Genomic DNA, 20,160 nt, shown 5'->3' with positions numbered 1-20,160 from the left:
ATGCGACTTTTAAGAAGTAGTCAGGAGTTCTGTTCCACATCTCATGCAAAAGAAGACATGCTAGTAAAGCATAAAGGGTTTATATCTCCCCCCAGATGGAACTCAGTGTGGACAGGACTCAATGCAGACTTGACACTGCTATTCACTAGCAGTCTTTAAACTTCTATGCTGCTGAAGTGCCTCATGGAAGTTGTAGTTAGTGTGCCTTGTTCCCATTTCCCTCAATAGACCAGGCTCCCTGGTCAGACTACATCCACCGGGATGCACCACAAGCTGTGAATTATGGGAGTCCCCAGCCATGGGAGATGCAGTCTGGACAGGTAGTCCAGCTCAAAGGAAGAATGGAGACATGAGTCAACTAGACTCTAACTCCCCTAAGGCACCACAGAAGCAGCATTTCCAAATGAAAACATTTCCATGTTCAGGCATTTTGTTTTTCAGTGATAAATTGAAATTTTCCACAAAAGCAGACACTTTCCAAGAAAAAAAAAGTTCCGTTTAGTCAAAACCCCAATTTTCCATAGGAAAACAGTTTTGACAGAAAATTTCCAACCAATCCTACTCAGCACCCATGACTGGGGCCAGATTTCCCAACAATGTCCCAGCAGGTCCCATTGGGATATTTCTGACCAGGTTTTCAAAAGAACTTGCCTTCACCCTCTTTAGGCACCAAAATAAGTGGTCAGCTTTTCTGAAGAGCTGAGCATGCTGGGTGCACATTGGATGCTGAGCGTTTCTGGCTGCTGGTGTGCATTTGTCTTGACGCCCTCTGGCACCAGAGAAAGGTGTAGCTATTCCTGTCTTTTCTTTTTTTTTTTTTTTAACATGCTCTTTTTCTTTGGCTAAACAGATTTCACTTCTTTTACCTGTTGTCCACGCCACTCAAAAGAAAAGCCATGTTGGCCAGCACCGGAGGGTCAACTGGGGTTATCATAACAAAGTTGGACCCAGCATCCTGGAGAGCTGAAAGCATCAGGTGCCTGAAACCTGGGCTGAACCTGATGAAATTTCAGAGCAAGCTCTGGAGGGAGCCAAGCGCTGTGGGTGGATAATAATGGAACCCTTGCTGGCAGGAGCTAGCACTCCTGTGTCAGGAGCAGTGCAGCTGATAAGGAGGCCAGGCTGTGACTGCTCTCCAGGTCTCATGCATTCATTACTTCCAGCTCATTAGAGAAACATGTGACAGTCCAAAGAGGCCAATTATCAAACCCTGTAGTGTCCTACAGAAATGTTACAAGCATCAATTATCCGCTGAAAACATCTGGGAGGAATAAGGACCTCGAATGAGACAAATTTTCTCTGAAACCCAGTGAATCAGACCAGAAAATACTCCTGATATTTGCCACAGCAAAAGGGGACAGTAAGAGAGCGAGAGCAAGGTAGGGAGAGCTAGGCAGGGAGCTGCACAGCATCCAGAGGAAAAGGCTGTGTAAAGAAGGTCTCTATAGCATGTTAGGCTACAAGAAAGGACAGGCTGCAGGATTCCGGACACAAGGATGGCTACACCTCATCACAGGTGCATTTCTTGCTCCTAATTCCTAATGCTACTGAATTAGAACCCTGCAAGCATTAATGGGTGGGCTGCAGCAGTCCCCACAAAGCAGGGGTGCAACGAGGAAGTTAGTTGCATTGGTGCTCTCGGTGGTTTGCGGGACAAGAGATCGTGACTTCCGCTCAGCCGATCCCTTGGTTTTAGCGCAGCCACGGGAAAACAAGGGGCAGCAGAAGCAGAGGGGCTGGAGGCAGCAGGGAAACCAGAGTTTGGGGGAGCAATCACCGTTTGGGGAGCACATGTACTGACCTTTCCAGGGTGTCAGGGCTGTAGTTGTCTCTTCTAAAAATTAAAGAACAAGTCATGGTTAAGGTGAACGGAAAACGATGTTTAAAGACAGTTCAGCTGATTCTTCCCCCTACTGAGCAGCCTGGACAGCGTCTGACTCCCCCTGCTAACGTCGAGGTGGCTGTTACTAGTATTATTCGAGATAGGTCTGAGTCTTGCCGGGCCTGATTTCCCCACTGGCTTGCACCTTGTGTCGTCATCTATCCCTGTGCAAAGGGAGTGCAAAGCACAATCCCGCAGATCTGGTAGCATTAGATGTTCCTTTTGCACAAGGGTGAATTGATGGCTACAAGGCAGGGGAGAACCAGCCACAGAGTTCTGACCGAGAGTTTAGGGTTGTTTCCCTAATATTCTCCAAGCTCAGAGGGTGGGTTATTTGTCCCATTAGAGGTGGGGTCGTTTGCAAAGATTGGATCAGGATCCGAACTCGCCTAAAGCACAGGGGATTTGGGTCAAGCCCATCTCCAATGGCTAGTACCAATGTCCTGCCTTCCCTGTTCTGACTAGCGATCCTGGGAAGGAGACAGCCCCATCCCATGTCATAAACGAGATCAGTGCTTGCCGGAGGAGGACACTTCGGGGGATTTCAGGCAGACGGCCAGCCATGCCCACTGTATCCAAGAAACCTGCCTGTTCTTTACTGCAATGATGAGTCCCTGTGTGCTAACTGAAGGCCCAGGACACAGAATTATCCTCACTAATGCTGGGTCTTACTAGTTGCCGTTGATGTAGGTGCAGGCGATTGGTGGGAAGGATTGTATTGCAGTGTTAGGCTCCTGTTGAGAATGCAGAGAAGACCAGCAAAGTGGCCTTCATAATCCGCCTAGAAACGCTAAGGCAGTGCCTTGATCCCACACTAAACCTTACGGAATTGAAGAACAAAGGAGAGAAGCCAAAGGTGGCGGTGTAGGGTTTATCTTGGCTCGGACAAAAATGAGTTCTGAATGGTCTGAGCTGGGATTGCATTGAGTGAGTCCTCCACAGCCTGCTTCCAGCCTTCTTCTCCATATGCAAGGGATAGCGATGAGGCTCAGAATTGGACAGGCAGAGTGCAAAGAGCAACCTGCAGCACAAGGAACTTCACATTTCTGCATGTACAGGCCTTTCCTCTGATGGTGTTACCAGCACTCAATAACATCTGGGATTACCAGTCAACTATTGGGGGGGAGGGGGCAATTGCGATTAGGAGAAATGAGCCTAGGGGTTGGAGTCAGCATGTCCCGAGATCTCAACCCAGCTTGGCCACTGACTCAAGATGCTACCGTCCCTTATGCAAGGCACAGCACCTCTCTGCCTCAGTTTCCTCATCTATAAAGTAGGACTGGTAAATACCTTGCTCATGGGGGGGAATTCATTTAGTTAATATTTATAGGCCGTTTTACATATGCAAAGCACTGCAAATGCAAAGTATTATTATCATTTACTCTTAAAACAATATCTAGGACCAGATCCTCAGCTGGTGTAAATCCAGATCTGGCCGGATCTGGCCCTTAAGTTAGATATTCAGGCCAACTTTTGCCAAAGGAGTCACTGATTCTGGGTGCTGCTGAGACACTGATTTTTCAGCGGTCCTGAGCACCCATTGATTTCATCTGGAGAGGTGGGGTGCTCAGCCATTTGGAAAACCTGAAACAGGGCACCCGAAATCAGAGGTGCCCAAAAAGCAGTGGCCACTTCAGAAACTGCCAGCCTTAGCTCCCACCTCTGATTTCAACCAAGCCCATTCCTACCCTTTAAATTAAGGGTTGGCCCATTGGCTTTAATGAGACGACTCATGCCAGTTCTCAGCAGTGTGACTCATGGTTGCAAAATCTAACCTTAAATAAGAATCTGATTTAATTACAGACCTGGCCATCACAGCTGGCAAAGCATACGGCAAGATCTGTAACAAAACTTAAGGGTGACCCACTAATTTACACCATTTGAGGCTCTGGCCCTTCAACGTGACAGAGACATTCATTGACGGTGCAACAGTGGAGTTACATCAGGGTTGAGTTTGGCCCAGAATGTCTAAATAATGTGCCTTGAATTTGCACTTGTCTTTTATTTTATTCTTGGGATTTCCCTTGGGCTCTTTCTTTCTCTCTCCCATGCAGAATGTTTGCCCCATCCTTATTAATTGCGACTTTCTAGAGAGAATTATCTAATAATACCTGCCTAAAGCAATCAACATTGATCACAATAAAGGGTGGAAATTGAGGTTTTAGGGGTTTTATTAATAATAATAAAAAAAAGATTTGGTTCCAGAGGTCTTGATAAATTAAAGAACGAATCAAATTAGCGATTGAATAAAGTGGGATGCCCTGTACTGTATGTTAAATAAAAAAAAACAATTGCCTCTTTTTTGGTGGAATAGATTTATTCAAGATTAGCCACAAAATAAGCCAGGATCCCTAACCCTGTTTGTAGCAGTCAGTAAATAGATTTTATGGCCAAAATAATTAAGGATCAGATTCATGTGAGTAAGGCTACTCAGAGAGTAACCTACTTCTCTATGGGCCCAATTCTCTACTGCCTTATACCTTGTATAGTCATTTACAATTATACAAAGTGGTTTTAAAACACTACCACTCTGATCCGGGAGTGTTCATACCCACTTTGCACAGCTGTGGATGACTGTGGGAAAAGAAGTGAGGGCATGGCACTCTATATTAAAGACATCATTACTTGTTTTAGAGTTATTGATAACACAGAACCATAGGATTTTGAAGGCATATGGATCAGTGTGCTAGCTACCAATGCCCAGAGAGGGTACTGTTATGTTACCGGCCTCCGAATCATACCAGTGAGCATGGCGAGTTACTTCTTAACCACCTGTCTGTAAAGAGTGGAAAGAAAAATTGTGTTGTTCTGGGAGACTTCACTTGCGGAGGCATAGGCTGCTGGTTTCATGCAGCCAGTAATAAAGCTTCATTAGAGCTTCTACAAATTCTAGATGATAATTTTCTAACACAAAGGTATTGCACCCAACCCAAGGTAACTCTATTTTGGACCTCATTATGATGGGTACAGATGAATTAATCACTGAACTGGAAGTTAGTGGTTGCCTAGGGATCAGTGATCAGAACTGATTATATTCAATATGGGCAAAAAGTGGACAGTGCCGAACAGTAATATATATATTATATATATATACCTGGTGCTTCAAAAGGGCCAATTTTCCAAAGCTGAAGAAAATGATGAGCAAAATTTTGGGGAGGAAAAAATTAAACAGATAAATGTGAATAAAAATTGGGAGCTATTTAAGAAGAGTTTATTAGAGGGACAAAAAGCTTTGAAAAAATCATCTGAAGTTACCAGATCACAGTCACACAGTGAGTCCAGCAGAGCTAGCACCAGAACCTAGGTCTCTTGAGTTCCAGTTTAGTGCCTTAAACACAAGGTCATCCTCTCTTTCCTGCTGCCCTCACTCATTCAGTGGGAGATTGACCTAGTTAAGGGCTTCATGATCGGCCCCGTGTGGTTTTTAATCAAATGGGGCGGTCAAGACTTTACCATGCATTTTCAGCCCGGTGCCTGCAATTCATACCTGCATGGCTAGTCACTGTGGGATTTTACAGAAGCAATGCATGAAGTATATCAACACCTGTTTCATTCGGCCCAACTGCCTGAGGGCAGATCCCATAAACCCGGCACAGAAAGACATGCACATGGAGCTTCTCTGCATAAACATGGCTCGGTGCACCACTATCCCGGGAAGACAGCTTTCAGTTGACCAGAGACCTGCTGGTGGAGTTTGATGGGGGGATGGGTTGAATCAGCACAACTCCTGCCCCCAGGTAGACCACTAATGCTCGCTTTGCCGACAGATCCTTACAATCTTTCCCCACCCCAAGTGCAAGGGAAGTTGTGGCCACTTTTTTCCAAATGAAACCTTGCCCAACTAGTGGACTGTCTGCCATGTGGCCCCTCTGCCAGGATATTTAATCCAAATTCTGTGTCAACCCTGGGTAAGTTTCAGCCCAAGAGTGCACAGGTAAGGAGCATGTCTCAGGATGAATAGACCAGGAAACATGCATTTAACAGCCACAGACAGACAGACAAACATTTAATTACAAGTGGCCTTTCAGAACCAGTGCTGGAGGCATCCATCTTACTGAAAAAGCTGGGTCATTTGTGACACTGATTAGCCTGAAAGCCTGGTAAGGGAGAGGCTGCGATAGCTTACAATTTAAACAGCAAACATTTTTTCAAAAAAACACTCAGTAATGCGAGAATTATTTTTATGCTGGTTAAAAAAACCACAATCACAACAGAGATAGGCACAGATGCACAGTTCAGACTTGGATCCAAACTTCCATGAGTCTGAGGCTTTGGAGCTGTAATATCCCTCATGGCAGAGAAGAGAAAGGACTAGCTTGTGATAAATATGAAGTTGATCCTTTACAGGGGCTACTGGATATGGAGAAGTTCCTACAGTTCTCTCGGCCCACTAGAGTAATGAAACACAGCTTGCAGTGCCTAGCGTCACCATACAGGGTCTATCTATGTTCTGGATTGGACCATGCACTCCTGGAAATATTGCTGACTAAACTACATCATCAGACCTATCTCTGTTTGGAAGCTGGTTTAGAATTCCTTTCTAAGGATTGAATACCTATTTTCAAAAATCAAATCTCTTTGGAGAGAGATGGCCACCTCCATCAAGTGCCTCAGAAACACCCACTGTGCCACATTGACAAAATTAAAACAAAGACCATTTCCCAGGTTCTAAATGGTGCTTATCACTTTGTGGGCTTAAAGTCTGTTAGGCTGACCAAGTTTTTTCTTGAATGGGCCCTATTCTATCCCTCTCCAAAGGGCGCTGTGCAAGTCTTTTGTAACCAAACCTGAAACCAGGACTCAAAACCTCTATGTCCACTGGCAAGTGGAAGGACAGGGAGATGGATCCAACCTAGCTTGGCCGCTGCTGAAGCAAGGAAAAGGTGACCTCGAACGAAGTGGACAAAAGGGCATCATCATAGTGGATAAAGGGAATTCTCTTCTCCAGGGCCTGATCCAAAGGCCACAGAGGTCAAGTCCTCTCCAGAATGAAATCCACAAAGCCAGAAGATTTAGGAATGAGGTTTGAAGAAAATTAGAATTCAAAATGATCTTGAAAAACTGGAGGAATGGTCTGAAATAAATAGGCTGGAATTCAATAAGGACAAATGCAAAATAGAAAGGAACAATCAACTGCAGAAATACAAAACAGGAAATGACTGCTTAGAAAGGAATACTGCAGAAAAGGATTCTAGAGTGGATCACAAATTAAATATGAGCCACCGATGTCATACAGCTGGAAAAAAACTGAACATCATTCTGGGATGTAATAGCAAGAGCATTGTAAGCAAGTAATCCTTCCACTCCGCTCAGCCCTGATCAGGCCTTAACTGGAGTACTGTGTCCAATTCTAGGCACTAAACTTTGACAAAGATGTGGACAAATTGAGGAAAGTCCAGAGGAGAGCAGCAAAAAATGATGAAAGGTCTAGAAAACATGACCTACGAGGGAAGACTGAAAAAAACTGGGTTTGTTTAGTCTGGAGAAGAGAAGACTGAGGAGGGAAGTGATAACAGTCTTCAAGAATGTAAAAAGTTGTTATAAAGAGAAAAGTGAGGAGAGGACACAAAATAATGGACTTAAATTGCAGTGAGGGGGATTTAGACATGACAAAAACTTCCTAACTGTAACGGTAGTTAAGCACTGGAACAAATTACCTAGGGAGGCTGTGGAATCTCCATCACTGGAGATTTTTAAGAACAGGTTAAACAAATACCTGTCAGGGATGGTCTAAAAAATACTTAGACCTGCCTCAGTGCAGGGGACTGGACTAGATGACCTACTGAGTGTTAGGATAGAGATATCCAGGCCTGTCTGTAAAGGCCTATACTCTAAGAATTTTGGTGTATTCTTATCACTTGGCTAGTTATAGAGGTATAAAAGAGAGAATCAAAATCACTGTCTGCTGGTGTAAGGGCCTTCTCTTACTGTGACAGTCTGAGGCCCTGAGCTTAGGCTAAGGCCTTTGGCTAAGCAGCAGAGGCAGCCATAAGCTAGGAAGCGACCGGTCACATCCTCACATTCCAAACTAGTCACATTGAAAGAAGGTGCTATTGGGCTGTTAGGAATACAATCCTGTCCTGAATACAATCCTGTCCTGATAATTCCTATCACCTCCAAAGAAAGGGAAGTGCCTAGAAAATGTAAAAGGAAACTTAGTTTGATAGCATCCTGTCTGGCAAGAACTCACTTATCAATACTGGGATGTGAAATCCTCACTTCTGTATTGTTTTGTCATTATAGTTCCCACTTTGCTATTGTTTGTCTGTATAATCTCTGTCTGGTTCTGTGATTGTTCCTGTCTGCTGTATAATTAATTTTGCTGGGTGTAAACTAATTAAGGTGGTGGGATATAATTGGTTACATAATCATGTTACAATATGTTAGGATTGGTTAGTTAAATTTCAGGAAAATGATTGGTTAAGGTATAGCTAAGCAGAACTCAAGTTTTACTATATAATCTGTAGTCAATGAGGAAGTGGGGGGGCGTGGGTGGGAGATGGCAACAGGGAATGGGGGTAAGGAAATTGGAATCATGTTTTGCTAAAGGGAGAGATGGGAACAGGGAATGGGGGTGGAGAAATTGGAATCATGTTTTGCTAAAGGGGGAGATGGGAACAGGGAATGGGAGTGGGGAAACTGGAATCCTGTTTTGCTAAGGGCAGGAATGGGAACAGGGACACAGGTGTAAGGCTCTGTGGTGTCAGAGCTGGGAAGGAGGATACTAAGGAAGGAAACTGGAATCATGCTTGCTGGAAGTTCACCCCAATAAACATCGAATTGTTTGCACCTTTGGACTTCGGGTATTGTTGCTCTCTGTTCATGCGAGAAGGACCAGGGAAGTGAGTGGGTGAAGGAATAAGCCCCCTAACATCTTGGTGCCGTGACTCGGATGCATCGCATTGGATAGGTGAGTGGCAGCCTGTAAGTCCCCCTCCCCAACAGTCCGCGCAGCTGCTTGGAGGGGGTATCGTGAACTCTCGTGATGGTAGTTGCGGGTTCTGGCAAGCCAGGGTAAAGGATTTTTTGGATAAATGGATAAGGAAGAACCAGGACCCATACCAGGTGCAGGGGTCAACCTGGGATGAGATTAAAAAGGAAGTGTTAGGAGACCCAGAGGTATGGGGGGTGGCTGAGGAGCCCACCCTCCTTGGTATATGGGTAGTGGAAGAAGGTCCCTGCCCATGGGGACTGAATGCCTTCCAGGGAAAGGAGGCACTTCAGTCTGCTTGTGAGAGGTTTGAAGTAAGGGCAGCATTATGGGAAGCTGCCAGGAATCTTTCAAGTTTGGTGCTGCTTCAGCAGGGGCTGCTGAAGGGTTGTAAATTAGTTAGGGGTAGTGAAAGATGATTTGGCACAAAAGGGTTTATAGTCAAAAGCAGAGTTAACAGACCACCTTTAGAGACTGGATCTGGGACTTGGTCCTGGGGGAATGGAAAAAAAAAAAGTTTCAAAGTGCAACCTGCCTTTCCACTCTTTTGTTTTTCTGAAGTTTTAATGGAGGGTACTTTGGATACTTATGTGAGATGTCAAGAGGGAAGTTTTTGTTTAATGATAAAACCCAGTTATATAAATGTAACTGTATGTGCAACTCTGTGCAGTCACATTGGATGGAAGCTTGGTAATTAAATTATCCAAGGGGGTCAGGTCGAGTGGCTACTACCACCACTATGCTTCTGTCCCCAGAAGCCTTTACAGCTATTCTGAGGGAAAATGGGCCCTTTTCCCACAGAAATGGTCTATAGGGGACTGCTGCAGGCAGCAGGCAGAGAGAGAATCTGATCAAAATTATTTGACTTTTGGGTAATGTAATCAAAATCAATAAAGGATGTAAGGGGTTTCTATTGGAACTTAACTTGGCTGCCCCTGGTTGTGTCTAGTTGTACAAGATGGAAGTGTAATTGGGGTACAGTTGTGTAAAAGAGTAATCACAGTGCAAGAAATGTTAGGCAAAAGAGAATTTTGTGTGGTAAAAGAAAAGGAAAAGGGGAGGAATGATGGGAGCACTGAGCCTTGGGGTGGCTCTGGGGGATCAGATTGTTGCTTTGGTGGGTGTGCATGAAAACTCTGTGGGCATAGGGGAGGCAGTTACACCTTGTATAAAATTAATTTGGCTAATATAATGTTATGGAGGTTAAACTATATGGAAGGAATGTGCATATTCCCAGGACGTGTGCAGTGTATATTGGAGAAGGGGTAAAAGAAATGCAAATAAAACATGGTACTTCATTAAAATCCTATTAGGGCTCCAAAAGGAGCCACAATAGGTTGTGCTTTCTTTTTCAGATCTGTGTGTTTTGGAGCAGGAGATGAAAGTGGAAAGTAATCAGAACTCTAGTGGAAGTGGAATGCTTCCCTTTTAAGACAGTGTCTGAGCTGCTAACAGCTTTGGATCCAGAAGCAAGCTAGTAAGCCTCTGTGTGTAAATGCAAATTACCTAGCTGATGGGCACAAAGGAGCTGCAAATAATGAATACATCCGGTCAGCAAACAAGCTACTAGAAGACTCAGATTATGGCCCTCCAGGAAAGGGAGGTGGAAAAAACAAGTCAAGCCTGAAAATAAGGGACAGGTTAACCTTAAGGGGTGTGTGTGTGTGTGTGTGTACAGTGCTAAAATCTGAAGCTGTGTCTCAGCTATTACCTGAGAATAAACTTAAAGCTTGGTACAGCAGAGAAACTATTGCAAACTTGGTCTGTTATACAAGAGGGGAAACTGAGGTACACCATCTCATGAATTTCATAAATGACCAGTGAGTGAGGTAATTCACTAGCCTGACTATAGAACAAAATAAGGACAGCCTGGAGGTAATTCTTCTGTTTTTCCTGCAATTAGCAAGGAAATTTGTAAAAGAAAGTGGTATTATTATTAAGCAATAATCTGTCCCCACCAGGGGGTGGAAATTGTTTCTTTTGTTTTTCAGACACTCTACAAGCAAGCTGGCGCCAGCGGAAGAATAACTCAGAATACCATGGATCTATGTTTTGTGTTGTTTGTCTGTGGTGTTTGTCTTGTTGCTAGCATTGTTGTGTTTTAATGAACAGAAAAATCTCATGATGTGGGTGGGGGATGGCTTCAAAAGGCTGACCTTGGTGGGAAGATGTGTATGGGAATGCAAAATGCTCAACTAGGAGGCCAGCACCTGTGTAATAGCTACCGTGGTACCTGGAAATGGAATGGCAACTAAGGTGGCCCCCACAAGCCCTATGGAACCAATGAGAAGGGGAGGAGCTCACTGGGAATCAATGGAGGGGTGTGTAAAATAGTGTAAATCAACAGAAGATGTTTGGATGTGCCCCTCTCCTGTGACTATAGAGGAGCCTATGCAAGGGGTGGACAATTGGGTGTACTGTGTATAAGGTGTTTTGCTGGGAATGTACATATTACTGGGGGCACAATTACACCAGCCTATAACCAAACTACACACATCTACATGCTGCTATATGGACTTTGGTGCACAAATGGATCTGTGAATCTTATTGCTGTGAATAAGCCAGGGCTTACTGCCTGATTCCACACCAAGTGGTCAAGCTGGTTTGGACAATATCCCATTTCTCTATGAACATTCAATGGACTTATGATATGGACAAAAGCAAGCAAAACCTGCAGGGGCAGCGTGTTGCAACTGCCAGCAACTGGACACATAAGATCGTGACCCCGTCGAAGGAGGAGAGGCAGTGTTTTGGGGGTGTCTCGAATGTTGGACCATACTGCAGTGGTCAGGACTCAGTGCTGCTGTGGATTTTGTATTGTTAACTGTACTTGTGTTACGTTGCATAGGGAGATAACCTATAAGGAATGTAATAAGCCCTCCAAACCCTACAGTGTACTAGACAACCCGGACTCAACCTTCTCGGGCCCACTATAATGGGAAGTCTGGAACACTAATTGGAATAGGTGTAGTATGCCCGTACGAGAGAAGGTGCAGGGCACTATACTACACAAGGGGCAGTGGGACAAATGGAATATCGACACCTTCCACCTTGATGCCTGGCCCTATCAGGAAATGTGTCGCCATATGTCCTATGCTTTTCCAGGGATACCTGGGCAGGAGGATCCCAAAAGAAAAAAGAAAAAAAGGGGTGGAGTGTTAGGATAGAGATATCCAGGCCTGTCTGTAAAGGCCTATACTCTAAGAATTTTGGTGTATTCTTATCACTTGGCTAGTTATAGAGGTATAAAAGAGAGAATCAAAATCACTGTCTGCTGGTGTAAGGGCCTTCTCTTACTGTGACAGTCTGAGGCCCTGTGCTTAGGCTAAGGCCTTTGGCTAAGCAGCAGAGGCAGCCATAAGCTAGGAAGCGACCGGTCACATCCTCACATTCCAAACTAGTCACATTGAAAGAAGGTGCTATTGGGCTGTTAGGAATACAATCCTGTCCTGAATACAGTCCTGTCCTGATAATTCCTATCACCTCCAAAGAAAGGGAAGTGCCTAGAAAATGTAAAAGGAAACTTAGTTTGATAGCATCCTGTCTGGCAAGAACTCACTTATCAATACTGGGATGTGAAATCCTCACTTCTGTATTGTTTTGTCATTATAGTTCCCACTTTGCTATTGTTTGTCTGTATAATCTCTGTCTGGTTCTGTGATTGTTCCTGTCTGCTGTATAATTAATTTTGCTGGGTGTAAACTAATTAAGGTGGTGGGATATAATTGGTTACATAATCATGTTACAATATGTTAGGATTGGTTAGTTAAATTTCAGGAAAATGATTGGTTAAGGTATAGCTAAGCAGAACTCAAGTTTTACTATATAATCTGTAGTCAATGAGGAAGTGGGGGGGCGTGGGTGGGAGATGGCAACAGGGAATGGGGGTAAGGAAATTGGAATCATGTTTTGCTAAAGGGAGAGATGGGAACAGGGAATGGGGGTGGAGAAATTGGAATCATGTTTTGCTAAAGGGGGAGATGGGAACAGGGAATGGGAGTGGAGAAATTGGAATCATGTTTTGCTAAAGGGGGAGATGGGAACAGGGAATGGGAGTGGGGAAACTGGAATCCTGTTTTGCTAAGGGCAGGAATGGGAACAGGGACACAGGTGTAAGGCTCTGTGGTGTCAGAGCTGGGAAGGAGGATACTAAGGAAGGAAACTGGAATCATGCTTGCTGGAAGTTCACCCCAATAAACATCGAATTGTTTGCACCTTTGGACTTCGGGTATTGTTGCTCTCTGTTCATGCGAGAAGGACCAGGGAAGTGAGTGGGTGAAGGAATAAGCCCCCTAACACTGAGGTCCCTTCCACAGTGGGCCTACGAAAAGACAGTTTTACTGAGAGATTAGTGCTATAGCAACCACCATTCCTACTTCTGTCACTTGCTTCTTTTATGCCTTTGAAGTACTGATGGATCCTACTGTCTGGGGGTGGGCAACAGGACCACATGCAGCTCTGATGAGTGGCACATGAAAACCCTGGGATCACAGAGGTCCCTCATTTCCCAAGAAGCCTCCCTTCTGGAAACTGCTTCACTGACTGTCGAGGGTTTGGGGGGGCGGGCATTTTGATGTTCACAGAGGGGCTCTTAGGACATAGGGTCAGCCTCCATAGATAAGATGTTCTCTTTTCACTGATGTGGGAAAGATAAAGCTAGTACCTACGTAGGCCCAGCATGGGGACTGAACCGCCTGCCCTGTTCTGCACACCCATAAAACATTTTGAAAAATCACCCATAAGGCAAAGGCCCTCACAGATGGTGATGGGAACCCAGCCGTGCTCTCTGCCAGGCTATGAGGCATCACCTCAGAGCATTTGGTTTTACTGAAGAATCCCGCCCTGCCCGCAGTGTGTTAGTTTAATCTGCAATTCCTGTTCAATCCCAGCTTTTTTTCCATTTGCAGACAGGAATCATGCTCATGTCACGGTGCCACCATAGGACCCAGCATGCATGACCCTTCCTGTCCTGGAAAAAGGCTAGATGGACATGACATTCAAGCAACTCAACATGTCCAGCGACATGATCGTGTGATCTTGCTTTTCTAGCAGGGTGAAGAAAGGACAAACAACCTCCTGATCTCCTGCCACTCCTGCAATCAACAGCTTTTTGCTGATCTTGCTGATTCCACGCAGAAAGAGTTGCAGTTCGGCGTAGCACACACACACAAAACCCAGAAGATGCTGCTTTATAGCAGAAAGCTCGGCAAATTTTCTGGCACATGCTATGGCTATAAGTGCTGCAAACTGGAAGTCCAGCTCCTAAGTGACTCCCCTTAATCCTCAGGGGATGCTGAGCCTGTCTTTGATAACCACTTCTTTTCACAATTGTTCCCTTGTGATGTCAGGAGTTTTACTCCAGTCCCATATGCGCTATTAAATTGGCTTGATGATCGCTGTGAGTCGTTAATCAGCTGACCTTTTACCAAGCGCTGATACCATCAAAAGCCAGCTTAATGCCTGGGGGATAAAAGACTCCATGGGGACTGAGCGAGGCGGTAAGACAGCAGCAGCGTGGCTCAGGCTGCTGCGAACGGTCCTTCAGAGAACACTCCAAGTGAGAGAGAGAGAGGCTCAGAGCCAAGATGCTATTGTGCATTCCCCCAAGCTCCCGGCCCGATGGTCTGTGTGCATGGAAAGGGGAGGCGTGGGGCATGGCAGAGTGAAAATCTCCCATCAAGTATCTTTACTTGTACAGTACCTCCAGGGACCTTGAAGAAGATATATCAGGGTACTGATACCATGGTACTGCCCAGGCAAGTCCGGATGCTTCAGGCCATAAACCAATCGCTAGCTGGGAGCAGGGAGACACCCACCCCGATGGGGATATTATTGCAGGAAGATGCACTGTGATTTCCTTTGAAGCATCCAGCACTTAAACTGCTTGCAGCCATGCCTCCATAGTACTTCAGTGTAAACACCACCTATGCAGTGGGCCTCCCGTCAGCACAGGTAATCCACCTCCCCCAAGAGGCAGGAGCGAGGTCAACAAAAGAACTGGGGGTTGGACCGGCTTAACTACATCTCTCAGGGGCGTGGGTTTTTCACATGCCTGAGAGACGTAGCTATGCCGACGTAAGTTCCCAGTGTAGACCAGTCCTGAGAAAGGACAGAAGATTCAATGGAACACCGGTCTGTCCCTGGAGTGGCAGTCCCTCTGTTATCAGCTCATGTGCCCTGGCTCTCAGAGTCTCAACACACATGGGGGTTGTGTTTCAAGTGAGCACAGGTGGATTTCTGGCTCACCCTCTTTCCCAAGTGGCGTATCTGTGACAAGAACACGGATAAGCTGAAAGGCGATGACTCCTAAGCAGCAGGCTGGGTGATCAGAGATTCTAGTGCCTGACCTCCTAGGAAGGCCCGAGCAAAGAGGTGCATCTGGCCCCAAGTTCTAAGTGTGGCCAGGTTCAGTATTTCTGGGGGGAACCAATTCCATGGCAAGCGTCTGCAACAGAGAACACCCCACCTTCAACTCCCCAAGCTTCACCACAGCAAACACACTGGATCTGATACAGCACAGTGTCAACCTGGGGTATCTGAGCGGTGAATCAGGCCCAATGATGCTATCCACTTCATAAAACCTTACTGCCTTCGGAGCAATTCAAAAAATCATTCTGGAAGGGTCTAATCAACTCCGCCGTCAGACTCTGGTAGGATTAGAGCTTTCTACCCCCTCAGGTTTGCTGATTTCTATTTCTATTGGGTGAACTTCATCCCTGTTTGATTCCATTGAAGGCAGTGGAGTTACTCCAGGAATGGATCTGGCCCAGAGTGTCCAACACAGCCTTTTATTGGGACATGTCTCCAAATCCTACTGTGGTCAAAGGGAATGCTCATGTGGCAGAGACTTGTGGCGCCTGGAGATCAAAGCTGCCAAAGCCCCTGGCATAGCAACTTGAGTCAGCTTCTTTCCTTGGGTCACAAAAGCAGGCTGAGTGATTCTGCATGCCACTGAGACACAGAGCTCATGACCGCACTGGAGAGGACAAATGGCTGGCAAATATACCCACAAGCCATCCAAGAGGGACCAGGTTCCAATCTCTGTGCAACAGCCACCTTCTGAGAAGCTCAAACGGTTATAAACAGTTACCAGGACTTTGAGATGTTAACCCTGTTCTCTCTGCAGAGCTGAGTCATCTGTAAACAGTCTTAACAATTTCTACCTCCGGTATCCATCTGTCTGTGTATTGCATCCATCCGCCCCTCATCCCGCCTCTCTCCCCGCATCAGTATGTATATATGTCACATACATGTACGATATCTATCTACTGCTCCTATCTGCCGACTTATACAAACCATTCACGGTGTCCATGGCTGTCTCATTCATCCATCTCTTTCAGTGGTTCTCAACCTTTTCCATACTGGGAACTTTCTCAGCCCTAGGTCTCCACTCCCATCTAGCCGGGATCTAGCTAGGACTGCCCACACCTGTCTCATTTAGCAATAAAAACAACACAAACCCCACTTCTTCAGATGCATCTGAAGAAGTGGGGTTTTTACCCACGAAAGCTTATGCTCAAATAAATCTGTTAGTCTTTAAGGTGCCCCCAGACTCCTTGTTGTTTTTGTGTATACTGACTAACACGGCTACCCCTCTGATACTTGTCATTTAGCAATATGGCTAGTCGGAACCCACCTACACCGATTCACAACCCATTAGCAATTGTGTTCACCCATCTAAAGCATCCCAATTCTTTACCTGCCTCCATCTACCATATCTCAGCCTGTATCTACTCTACGGCCATGCCTGCAACGCATCTGTCACATCTCTGTGCATTAGCTGGCTGGCTTCTGGGACAAGGCATTGTTTTTGTCTGCCCAACAACTCCCAACTTCCCTTTTTTTACAGAACACTAAGGAGTTTAGTAGAATGAAGGTGAGTTGTTAGGGCTGGTGGGTACTTACACGGCAGAATGGAGGGAGGCACGAAGAGGAGAGATGCGGGCGTTGGCATGCAAGAGATAAACAGAAAAGGAAGAAAAACAAAACAGGATGAAGGGATGAGTTAATAAACGCATCCACATGTGGGCGTGAGGCGACCTTGTCTCTGTTGACACTGTGAGGGGAGGGGGGATGCAGATAAACGAACCAGTATTGCTTAGGAGTCTTTTATTTTTTTAAGAACTCCATGGAGTAAGGGTGATTTTTTCCCCATCCCTTCCTTTCGTGATCTTGACTGTATCATAAACGAAGGTGCCAGGCATGTAGGAGGACTGGCAGGAATTACTGGACTCCTTCACGGATATTTTCTTTTAGCTCTGACTGGCAAGGCTGTCCATGTACCGCACTGGGAGGATACTCACTCCTACAGCTGGTTCTCTTTTACTTCCACCTGATGCTATTTCCCCTTCTGCACTAAACTATCATGCATGTAGCCTCTCTCCCCCAGAGCAAGCCACACAGTGCCCCTTGGTATCCCCCTGTGTAGCTGGTCTGCTCAGGCCCTACCTCAGAGGGTCAATGGTGAGATGCTCTTAGCCAACAGCTGTCATTTGGGAGCTGTCAAAGAAAAAGCCAAGGGGGATTCTGTTCGCCGAACAGTCCCTCCCAAAATAACTGCAGCACTCAGAGGGCTGCTGCTGCCTGGGTGCTCTGTTTCAGCCGGAGCCGGCAGGGAAAAGACCAGTGCAATTTCTGATCTGGAGGAGGCCAGTCCTAGAGCAGGGAGGAAATCTTCCACACCCTGTCCTGACCATGAACAGAGGAGACTGCATGAGAAAAGGGGAGATTAAAAGGCTGGGGACCCTCCAAGAATAACCTCAGTAGAGGTTCCCCAAATCCTAAAGCCAGCTCTCCTTTAGCCTTCCCCTGTCCAGAAATCTGGTGCATTGCTCTGACTTTGCACCGGATTCCCAGCAAGGCCTAAGAATGCTCCTGAGCCAGGGTCCCCAGCAATTGCAGGATGCCTTATCGCTGCACATCCCTCATCCCAGCCTCCTCTGCAACAATTAGTGTAGTGTTTGAGCACTCCGCCACAGAATCCCCATTCATCCTCATGGGAGCAGCTAAGACCCTACAGTCCTTCGGTGTGTTCAGAAGCCAAGCGGCACTGCACCATAAGAAGGACTGCAAGAACAATGGCCTCTTGAGCCTACAACCCCAATGCAGATGTGGGCACAGCAAATCCCCTCAAGACAAGGAGTTTCCATTAATGTCTCACCTATAGCTCTCAAAGGCCCGACTGTTTGTTCTGCTATCAGGCGCTCTCAACTTCCATTGCACATTCAATGGGAGCAGCTGGAGCTCAGTACCTTGCAGGATTGGGTCCAATATCTGCATTAGGATCCAGGGGGATGTTTCACACGGCATCATTCAGAATAAGGAGAAGAATTGGGACTGGATCCCTGGGGCCAGCTTGAAGAGACCCTAGTTACAACCTTTTGAAGGAGAAGATTGCACGAGGACAAGGAGTCTGGGCGCAAGCTCCAGGAAGAGATGAAGTGGAACCACATTTTGCACCCCCCACCCCCCGGAAGGAATTCTGGGTCGACAGGACAAGCGTGTCGAGTTCAAGCCATGCTATTTATGGAGACAAATTCCAGGTGACCAGTCACAGCCCGTCTACCTGCATCATCTCTGGCTGCCCTCCGGGAAGTGGTACTGGCCTCCATGCATGTTGTCAGACAGCGAAACAGGGAATGTGAGAGCAGGCAGAGATTAAAGGCAGGGGAAGGACAGCGGATTTGACACACAGCAAGAGCGATACTGACCTTGGAACAAGGTTGAGCTTGTGGGCTCACTTATTTCTAAACCAGGGGAGGAAACGACGGAAGAGAAAAATGACAAAAAAAAAATCATTATAGTTCACATACCACTCCGCAAACACTCTGACGTGTAAATAAGAGGTGAAGGGGGGGGGGGGATTTAAAAGGTTGGAGGGCGGGGCCGGGGCGCAGCAGACTCTTTCTGAAGTGAGCGAAATGAACCATGGGAAATTGCAGGAATGACGTTTCCATGAGTTTAAAATAATAAATAACCTCATGGCAGCCTTGCAAAAGGGAGATTATTATTATAGGAATGCCTGAAGGTGCCAGCCAAGACCAGGGCCCCAATGCATCAGGCACTGTAAAAACACATTGTGAGAGATCATCCCCTCCCCAAAGAGCTTACCATTGAAATAGACAAATGACAGGAGAGAGAACCAGAGGTACAGACATGGGGAAAGACTTGCCCCAGGCCACATAGTAGGTCAGTGGAAGAGCTCCAGGTCTCCTGACTCCCAGTCCAGTGCACTGTCCACTAGACCAAAGTGCCTCTCTGGAAATGTACCAACCCAATCACAAAAGCTCCATGCTTGTCCTTGCTACCACAATGAAAATGAAAAGCTAACAATATGTTATTCGCCTATCAAAATAAAGTCCCCACCCCTGGGCACACAGAATTTTGCAAGGCTGTATTATACAATAGGTACTAGAGATTGTGCATGGTGAAGCATGACAAAGACTGGATAGCTGCAGGGATGTTATATACAGTTCTAGGTCCCGACTTATCCAGGCAGGTCAATCCCTGCACCTACACAGACTCACCTGCAGGATTGGGGCCCTAGTATGTTACAATCTCACCTGTTCGACAGGTAGGGTGTGTCTTTTTACAGGAACTGAGTGTTACTCAGAGGAACGCCTCCTGCAGGGCAGGAAGCTGAGCAGCACAGAAGGGGTTTTAAGGCTCTAAGACGCTTTGCTTTTCATCCCAAGATTTCCAACACCAGTAAATCCAACCTCACAACCACCCCACAGTTCACGTCAGCACGGCCTGACTCATGATTGACTGGAAAAGCTGACTCAGCACATTCCCATTGTTCCACCCCCCTCCTCCCCCCGGCCAATAACAGTGTGGTTTGCAGCAGTGTTAACCAATCAGCCATGGCCTGGCTCACGCTTTCAGACCAGTTCCTCAGCAGCCCAGCACAAAGTGAGGGGGCCCTGGAAGGTTCCCCAAAGGACAGGGTGACCCCAGGGGTGGGCGTTAAGGGGCAAGGTGGCCTGGGGGAAAGCTGAGGCAGGGGTCCCCCATAATGGGGATAATCTGCAAGTGGATGAGGTAATGGTGGTGGAAAGTGGCTGAAACTTGGGCTATAAAGGAGTCAATGAACAAAAAGTGGGTGTTGCTTGCCTGAAATAGGGATATGGGGGGGAGGCTTTCCAGGCAATGGGCAATCCAGTACCTCCTGCTCCCAGATTCCTTTGGTGGAGCGCCTCCGAAACCCCCACAGAAAAATAAAGCCGCCCTAACCCCAGCAGAAACCACAAGGGAAGGCAGCAGCCGTAGCTGCACTGAGACATTCCTTCCAGTGCAGGCTGCTGCCACCTGCACATCCAGGACAGGCTTAACATTCTGCAGCCATTTT

The 20,160-nt window shown here is 46.4% G+C and overlaps 1 protein-coding gene across 12 annotated transcripts in view; it reads right to left on the bottom strand.

The window, feature by feature from the left end:
* NTM (neurotrimin) overlaps positions 1–20,160 on the bottom strand; it is a 682,503-nt gene that overhangs the window by 5,225 nt on the left and 657,118 nt on the right. For 5 of the 12 annotated variants that reach the window (XM_037882399.2, XM_043533933.1, XM_043533926.1 and 2 more), the window contains 2 exons: positions 18,524–18,559; positions 1,802–1,834 (listed from right to left, as the gene is read on the bottom strand). The exons of 3 other annotated variants lie outside the window; for them this stretch is intronic. In XM_037882399.2, the coding sequence (XP_037738327.1) occupies positions 1,802–1,834; positions 18,524–18,559 (69 nt within the window). The remainder of the gene's footprint in view (positions 1–1,801; positions 1,835–18,523; positions 18,560–20,160) is intronic. 4 more of the 12 variants (XM_043533929.1, XM_037882401.2, XM_043533928.1 and 1 more) reach the window with 2 other exon arrangements.

Source organism: Chelonia mydas, chromosome 22 (genome assembly GCF_015237465.2).
Source record: "Chelonia mydas isolate rCheMyd1 chromosome 22, rCheMyd1.pri.v2, whole genome shotgun sequence".
NCBI classification, from domain to species: Eukaryota; Metazoa; Chordata; order Testudines; family Cheloniidae; genus Chelonia; species Chelonia mydas.
The sequence above is the reverse complement of the archived record's forward strand: the minus strand, read 5'-3'. Positions and strand labels throughout refer to the sequence as shown.